This window comes from Bufo gargarizans, chromosome 6 (genome assembly GCF_014858855.1).
Source record: "Bufo gargarizans isolate SCDJY-AF-19 chromosome 6, ASM1485885v1, whole genome shotgun sequence".
Lineage (NCBI taxonomy): Eukaryota > Metazoa > Chordata > Amphibia > Anura > Bufonidae > Bufo > Bufo gargarizans.
In genome coordinates this window covers 323477782-323487127 of record NC_058085.1, presented here as the reverse complement: position 1 = coordinate 323487127, position 9346 = coordinate 323477782, and the positions used below count along the sequence as shown (strand labels likewise).

The 9346-nt window shown below is 43.6% G+C and overlaps 1 protein-coding gene across 1 annotated transcript; it reads right to left on the bottom strand.

Moving 5' to 3' along the window:
* Positions 1-4245: 4245 nt before the first annotated feature.
* On the bottom strand, positions 4246-8471 carry SRXN1 (sulfiredoxin 1). Its single transcript, XM_044297461.1, has 2 exons — positions 8225-8471; positions 4246-4860 (listed from the first exon to the last, which is right to left on the bottom strand). Exons 1-2 carry the CDS (start codon positions 8450-8452, stop codon positions 4657-4659), a joined length of 432 nt encoding a protein of 143 aa, XP_044153396.1. The 5' UTR covers positions 8453-8471; the 3' UTR covers positions 4246-4656.
* Positions 8472-9346: the final 875 nt, after the last annotated feature.

The following is a 9346-nucleotide window of genomic DNA, read 5'->3' as shown; positions in this document are numbered from 1 at the left end:
TGTGCCCCCTAGGCACAAGGCAGTGCAGTGTGGGCAGATGTGTCAATTCTGGGGCCCCAAGCAAAGCTTTGTTTCGGGGGTCCTAATGCACCGCTAAGCTCCTCCCCATAGTAATAAAGACTCTGGTCGTAATAAAGCTCCCACCCCAGTAGTAATAAAACTCACTGTAGTGCCCCCAATAGTAATAAAGCCCTGTAGTGCCCCCAGTACTATTAAATCCCTAATAGAGTGCCCTCAAAAGTAATAAGGCCTGCTATATGCCTCCAGTAATCATACGGTCCCTGTAGTTCCCCTAGAAATAAGGCCCCCATTAGTGCCTCAAGTAGTAATAATGCCCCCCCTATAGTATGCTCCAAGTGGGAAAGAAAAAAAAGTCTAATTCTCACCTGACTTCCATTCTATATTGCCATGACATCCCTCGTCATTGTGCCGCCTGTACCATTTATGCCTCCCCTCATAGGCTTCAGGCCTAGTGGCCTATGAGAGTCAATGGCAGAGGAGAGAGCCATTAGCACCCGGAATCAACATCCTGAGGACACGGATACAATTGATTATACCATGCGGTAGGGAGGCTTCCATAATCTGTGGATTCCCACCCATTTGCATGTTCTGCCTGGTGGTGAAGACCGGCCCTGTGGATCCTTACAACACAGAGGCAGTAGGAAAGTGCTAATGTCAGCATCGACCTCTAGTACCGTTGTACTCTGTGATCCTAGCTCGCCTGCCTGTGCAATGTATTCTGAAAGCCATAGCGAGGAATGTTGCCGCAGACTGCTATGGGGTGATGACCTCAAAACCACATGAAGGTCATTCTGTTTCTCGGCAGCATTTCCGGCTGTGATCAGAGCCGCAGGGTATATACATTTATTGTGTCAGCACAGTTTTATTATTACACTCCAAACCGGTGCCATCGGAGTTCACCAGCACTTCCCACATTTCTTCTTTTCTCATTTTTTCACACTTTGCTGGGACTTGTAGTTTTTGAGGATAGCAGGAGAGTCCCTGGTTGCAGATCGCTGGTCTATAGCCTTATATCTCTTCATTTACAGTTCTAATTCCTGATGTGGAACCGGTTTCTGACAATGAAATATCTACAGATGTCTCAGTGTATCTCTGGGCTACTGAATGATTGCCACGAGATTGAGATTTTCTGCGCCCACCTTTCAGAATTACCTTGGCGGTGGCTGTTTTCATTTTTATGATTTGACAGTACAAGGACCTCCACGTATCCGCTAATGATGCTATATGTCACTGTATCTAATGATGACAGGAGATATGGAATATATATAGTCATTTGTACAGTAAGACAGCGCTATCTGCGGAATTGTATTATAGTGAAGAAGCCAAGGCACTCTTCTTATCATCCTGCCTTCATTTGTGGTTGAGGGGGATGATGGGCCCCCAAGGTGTCGGCTCCCGGTTGTAATTGCTACCTCTGCAACTCCAGCTACAGCACTGAATAAGGGTTTATATTACACATTGCGTTCATGTTGCCGAATTTTGTCGCAGTTTTGGGCAAATCACTGTTAGATACTGTGACCCGACCCTTATAAGACAAATTCCTTAAAGGGAATCTGTCACTAGCAACCTCCCTATTCAGCTGTTTGCATAGACACATGGTTGTGGTTGACCTGATTAAAACGCTGTTTTGCTTTTGTTGACCCGAAGCTCCATTCCCACGTTATGATGTGTTTTCTAAATATGCAAATTAGACCTTTGGTGCAATGAGGCATCACCATTGCTCTTGTTGCACCCAAACTTCACTCCTTTGAGTGGTTATCTCCTAGATCACTGCTTTGTACCTGGCCCTGTCAATCAAATCAGCGATGGAAGGGAAGGCCACAGAAATGCGTTGAGCTTGGGAGCTGCAAGGGCAATTTTGACGCCCTCATTGCACTAAAAGTCTAATTAGCATATTAGGAACAAATATCATAACTCAGGCACAGAGCTTCGGATAAAAATAAAAATAAAATTGTTTTAATCAGGTGAACCATGTCTGATGGGGAGGCCTCTGGTGACAAATTCCCTTTAAATCTGATAATATAGTATCCCATTAGTGCCATCTTATTAGACATTCTGGATTATCAGAAAAATTTACTCCAAGGAAAACTGCCAAGGCAAGATGATGAAAACCTGCTGCCATGACGCCATATGGACAGGTGTGGCGCTGTTTTTGGAAGGAAGCAGACCTGGTCTTTTAATACTGTACAGCCCCTTTAAGAATTTCTGAACCATTGGATGCTGGAGTAATGGAAGTATTTGGAAGTCGTTGTACAACTTTGGAAAAGCTGCCTATTTAGTATACAGACTCGCGGCACCCATGGTTCTCAAATTATCAGCACTTCCCTGTTACAGTACATATAATCCATTGTTACATTTTGTTCCATAAGATAATTGTTACCAGGTGGAGCAGCGCCTATTATATAGTGTGAGGGAGGCGGACGGAACGGTCATGAGAGAAGACTGCCACCTGCTGGAGCAAGCATGTTCTGCATGAGAGCTCAGCTGTGGGAAGGAGAATGGGGGAAGCAGTGATTTAATGGATCCCATACCTCACTGCACATAAAGGACTACTGCTCTGTACACAAGAAGGCAGACATTACCATACCCCGTCTAGAAGATTTATCATAGTCCTGGCATGTACACCTGTCAGCTGTCTGGCTAATAACATCTCTGGAGACTACCAAATGAAGCCAGTCTATATTCCTCAGAGCAGGCCCATAATGTAATAATCTAGAGCACAAATCATTTCCTTCCCTCGTGCAGACATTCATCAGATGCCTGGATCTATATGATTTCTGTATACCATGTGTTTTCCCAGAACGTGTAGGTGCAGCTCTAGTTCAGGATGTGCACAGAATCACACAATTAAAAAAAAATAGGGCGACGCAACGTGACCGTCGGCAGAAGTGTCAGTCATGACGGTTTAAACATGATTCTCCAGTCATTTTCCGGCCCAGTTATCATGGGATTAATTACGTTGTGTTATAATGTGCGGAATGTCATGCAGTTAATTAATCCCAGGTTAGATCTGTTTACTGGAGAAGTGTGGAATTTGTGAAAATTGGATCCATGAATTCTAGAAAGGAGTGGATTTGGAAAGTATATTACAGGAAAATAAAGAAAGAACACCGGGAAAAGTTGTGACACTGCTAGTGGTGCTTAGTCAATGATCACACAACCAAGGTGGTGCACCTTTATTTTGGGTTCTGCAGCAGGGTACATCTTGAGGCAGGTCACATTACTACTAGGTGGCATCTCCCTTGCTACAGGCTGCCACTCTGACATGGTAATGGTCATACAGATGATGGGTTTCCTCCTGTGGGATGTCATTCCAAGCTCTTTCAGCTTGGACCCGTAGTTCAGCCAGGTGGTGTGCATGGGAGGTCCGTCACCCCATTCAGTCCCAGACTTTCTCAGTGGGGGAGACATCTGGCAATGGAGCTAGTTGGAGGAGCTGCTAGATACTTTGAAGAGCATGTTGTGTATTGCGGGCATTATTGTGTTAGCGGGCATTATCTTTTTGGAACACCATGTCTTCTGAGTCAAAAAAGGCAGCAGGACCGAAGGCTGGTCAGTGTTGCCCCCACAAATACCAGACAGGAACAGCCATGGTAGCTAATGGCGCTCCATACCATGACACCTGGTCTTCGCCTTGTGTGTTTCCGCACTGATATCAGTAGGTGCTCTTCAACCCTCCTGCAAACTCTGATGTGGCCATCAAGGCAAACAGTAGTGTTCAGTGATGAAAGCAAGTTCTTTCTTGGTACTGCATTAGGCCTGCTCCTATCTGGACTTGTGTATGGTGGCTTTGACTTTAGCATTGCTTCATCAGTGCTTGTGGCTACAGCATCAATCAGACGTTTCTGTCTGGTTGCATCAGCAGCACTGGAGCCATCAGAATGCTGATGTCAGGAAATTGACATGCTACAGATATCAAATCTACATCTCATGTCAAGTTATGTGGTTGAGGAAAATGTCTGCGTGGAAATCTGCAGAAAATCAGCACCGTATATGCCATGTGTGGCCTTACCCCCGGGCTATAAATTCAAAGTAAACCCACATGAGAATGTGAAAGACCACATCTAAACCTCATACCGATAGTGTCTTGGTTGGTTTTATACTTTTGGGGCATATACTGGAAGACGGCCATGCCAGTTACTGAGCCACGAGTACCTGGTGGCTGACAGCATACAAACCAGTGGAGAGTATGCAGTAGAAAAAAACACAACAAAAACATAGCAATATATTTGTATCTTTATATTTAATAAATATCACATTCTATTTATTACATATTCAAGTTGTACAATACAACTATTATCTTCATATTCATTAAATATATTTCCAAAATATGTCTCTATCCAAGAAATCTACAGACTGTCCACGAGGTGAAAACTGATTTGTGAATCTGTACTTGCTGGGTTTTTTCTGCAGTCTGATCCGTATAGCATATAGGACAGAGTTTTCCCTACAGGCTGAAGAAAAATATTATAGTAAAGCAAGAGTGAATGCTGCAGGTAATGGCGACTCACTTTGAATACTTTACCAAGGGGTTCAGTGACCCCTTATGCCTGTGCTTCCACAATTCGAAGAGCTCTGAGTCCTTCAAGCTACAGATCAGCCCATATTTCAAGTCAAGTCAGTGCCGTAGACATCTTACAGGAGATCTGGAGTGCTGGAGCCAAGGTACGTGCGCAAGTCACTGACGGAAGACTTGATGAGTTTGGCTGCTATAGTTTCTTTGTTCAGCCTCTGGTGAGCTGCATAGCGATGACATCCCCCAAATGAATAGTAATAATCCCCTCCATTACGACCCTTGATCCAGAGAACATCTATGGGTGGCACAAGGTCTGCGTCCTCCTATTGTTAAGCAAACAAATCACAATATCAACTTAAAGTTCCAATTTCCAGAGCTGCTGGTCAGGAGACATGTTGAAGGCCAATGTCATATGTTCCTGTCCTATGTATATACAGTTAAGGGACAGTTTAACATTTTACCACTTGGTTTTTGACTTCCATACAGTAATCACATGCACCCTCATTGTCTGTGACATCATTGCCATGTTCTGTATGATCTTACCAGCCCTGATTACAGTTCAGATCTGTCATTGAGACCACTCAGAATCCTGGTATTTAAATTAAGGATCCAAAAGGCCTCCTCTGTGAGAAGTCTCTTGGTCCAATAATTCCCATTTCCCTTAGTCGCAATTTGTAACCTGATCATATTAGCATGGTGAACTTCCAAAAAATGTCGGAACCACCTGAGCATATTTAGGTTGGTTCTCTGTTGGTTCAGCTCCCATTATATGTTCTGATACCCATTTTTTTATTTACAAGTGGTGCAGTCTATATGCTGAAGTTCGTCCCATGTCAACATTTATGGCATCATTTTTAGGATATGGCACAAATGTCAGAAAGGTGTGGGTCCAACCTCCGGGACTCGATCCAATCTGCAGAATGGGCCTCCGAAGTGAAGGAAAGCAAACTGCACTAGCATGGCATCCTCTCCATTCACTGCTCTGGAATTTCTGAAAGTGGGTGAGGAGCGCCATCCGCTATTTTCAGAACTCCCATACCAGTGATTGGAGGGTGGCCGTGGCTGCTCTCCCCTCACTTTGAGGGCCTCTTTTTGATATGAGCGGATCTCAGAGGTTGGACGCGCACCTATCTGGCATTTATGGCACATCCTAGTGATTATGCCATAAGTGTTGAGATGGGACAACCCCTTTAAGGAATATATAACATGGCTGGTATTACAGATAATGAAGTATTATACCTCCCCTGATTTAAGAACTAGAAGACAAAATATTACCCAGTGAAGTGGCTCTGCTAGCTACACATTTAACACCCGGTGAAAGGGTTTCAGAGAGTATGTTGTCTTGGAATGGAATGAGTTTCCTAATGATATTTAAAACTTCCTGAAATTCTGAACTATAGGGACCAGAAAACGTAACCAACCCTTTAGCTTCACTTTTCATTTTACTAGCAAAAATATAGCCATCTGGGTAATATTTTGGTAATTTTTTCATGGCCATTTTTCAACCATCTGTGCATCCATTTTCTGTCCGTCTGTCCATTTTTAAAGGCCATTTTATATCTGTTTTTTAGTAGCCTCTAATGTCCACCATTGTGGCCCCAGCTGTAAAAATGTCCCCCATAGTGGCCCCCAATATCCCCCATAGTGGCCCCCAGCTGCAATGTTTCTTTTTTGCAATGTTTCTTTTTTTTAAATCACTCAACTCATCCATTTACACCCGTAGAGGCAGTCGCTCCTTTCTTGATTGTGAAGGACCCACTGAAGGACCTGCGCTAAGTGTGATCTCACTGCTCGCACCCAGCATGATCGTGACTTCATCACGCTAAGCGCAGGTCCTTTTCACTCAAGAGAGGAGCGACTGCCACTGTGCGTGCAAGTGGATGAGGTTAGTGATTTTTTTTAACCCCAAAAGGCCATATTGCACTAGTGTACCCGTTTTAACAGCTGTTAGACCCATGCACTCCTGTCTAAGCGGCCGTTAAAAACTGTCCCATTGATTTCACTGGGGTCCATCTGGCCTTGAAAATGGCCAAAAATAGGACATGTCCTATTTTTTCTGTCGTGTACGTGTACCTTTGTCTCCTGGTACTTATACCACTGAAGGTATAACCAATTGCTTACAACAAAAAGGTTTTTTGAGGTGCGGCTTGTCCAGGTGTATGTAAAAAAATTGCACCAGCTTTTCCTTTACGCATAATAAAGTGTTTTCCAATTAATAATTTAATTAAAGAGGACCTGTCATCTCTTATGATATTTCTGTATTAGTAACTACTTGCATTCCCCATGTAATAATAATTCTTGAGCATCTATTCTTATGACTCTATGATGTGCCATTCCTTTATTATTCCTTCTGCAAGATATGACTGACTTACTAGCAGTTTTTAATAAAGGTCCAGATGGATGTTACCAATTGGGTGTGTGTCCCTGCACAGTCTGACACTATCCAATCAGTGCTCCCAGTGGCAGACTTTTCGGGGACACATCCTCAACTGGTAACACCCATCTGGACCTTAAAAAAACTACTAGTAATTCCATTATAAACTTCTAGCAGGAATAATAAAGGGATGACACATCCTAGTCATAAGAATATATGCTCTAGAATTGTTATTACAAGGGGGATGTGCAAGTAGTTTAACTGTAATGCTACCCATGCTGGGCATTCGTTAATGTGTACTGTGTGCAGAAGAACCTGCATCCACCTGTGGTCACATGAGTGCCTCAGAGATAGCGGAATCAGCGGAGCATAGAAGAGGTAAGTACTGAGATGACCATTGCCCCTCCACAGGTTAGCACACGATTTTCAAGAAAGCCTGGAGAACCCCTTTAAGTGAGATGGCTTGTTGTGCTAAAAGTGCAAACAAAGAGGATGTTAAATGGGTCATCTGGGTATTACTATTGATCATAGGTCATCAATATCAGATCGCCAGGGTTCTGACACCCGGGACCAGCTGTTAGGAGAGGCCGGTGCTCAATGAGCACTGCAGCCTTTTCCTAGGCCATGTGACGTCACTGTACATTGCTCATATAGCCTAGTTGCAATCAATGGGGCTGAGCTGCAATACCAAGCACTGCCACTATACGAAGTATGGTGCTGTGCTTGGAAAGTTGCTGGGAGCCTGCATAGCTCACCAGAGCTCAGTGGCTCCCAGAAACAGCTGATTGATGGGGGTGCCAGGGCTCAGCCCCCACTGATGTGATAATGATGACCTATCCCGAGGATAGGTCAACATTACCAATTCCTGGATAACCCCTTTAAAAAGCCAGGACAAGAAGTAGCATATATGGAGTGACTTCAAATTGTTATATCCAGAAACCCCTCCACCCATTTTTAATAAGAAAAAGAAATTACATAAATTATTCACATATAGGTTAATATTTGATAAAAAAAAATGTTCTGGAAGTGTCCCTTTAAGTAAGTTAGATTTTATTTTAATTTTTTTACATTTGGAGTAGTTTATAAGTATTTTTAGGGGTTGGAATATCCATTTAAGATTGCACCCTTGTCAGTCTTACTGCAGTTCATGGCAAAAGTTGTACAGAACCAGACGGAGAGGTAGGTGGGGGGATCGGGGCGCTAAAAGTTACAGTATAGACCAGGCATGGCCAACCTGCGGCTCTCCAGCTGTTGTAAAACTACAACTCCCACCATGCCCTGCTGTAGGCTGTCTGGGCATGCTGTCATGTTACCTGGATGGTTTCCATCAGACTCTGGACCTTACTGTCCTCCAGGACAGATGGGATGGGTCTGATCAGCACCCTCATGGGGACGTTGTGGACTTCAGAGATGTTACTTGAATGAACGCTTCGGTTTTCCTGGCTGGTATAATCCGCCATCATCCTACGAGCCTGGCCCATATACTTCACCACCTTTCCACTTCTCCAACTCGAAATCGCTCTCAGCGTCCCACGATACATGGATGAAAGCCTCCTATGCTTCCTGGTTTCAACCAGAAGCAACCACTTACCATAAACAGAGGGGATTTTAAAAATTAACTTTTAACTTTTTTAATTCAGTAGATACAATGACACTAACATTTGAGTCTTTAAGAAACTCTCCGAAGAGAAGAAAGTGAAAAAAGCTAATGTTTGTTTTAGTATTTTCTGTTCATGCTCCCCCCTCCCCTCTATCGCGCAGTGGTACAGTCCAGCAGCTGAATCAGTATGAATCAGCACAGCCATGAATGCGGAGAGCTTTTTCCTGGTCTGTAGGGAGCGCAGAGTCATGTCATTACACAACGCAGGACGTTTCTGCCCCGTCTAATCATTTACATTGAACTTGCAGCATAAGATTTTAAAGGCGTTGTGCTTATTATTTTATAACTACGTCAGTCTCACTAACATCATAGGGACACATTATGGCCTCTGTCACACGGGCTTCCCGGATTTGCTCCGGATGCGTCGCGTGTGCATTGCGGGAAACCCGCGCGAGTGCGCACACAATTTCAGTCAGTTTTGACTGCATTGCGTTGTTCAGTTTTTATCACGCGGGTGCAATGACTTTTGCACGCGCTTGATAAAAAACGGAATGTGGTACCCAGACCCGAACCCGGACTTCTTCACAGAAGTTCGGGTTTGGGTTAGGTGTTCTGTAGATTTTATTATTTTCCCTTAAAACATGGTTATAAGGGAAAATAATGGCATTCTTAATACAGAATGCTTAGTAAAATGTGGAATGAGGGGTTAAAAAATAAAAAAAAATTAACTCACCTTATCCAATTGATTGCGCAGCCGGCATAGTCTTCTTTCTTCTTTTTTCAGGACCTGTAAAAGGACGTTTGATGACGTAATCGTTAAATAATATGTGATATA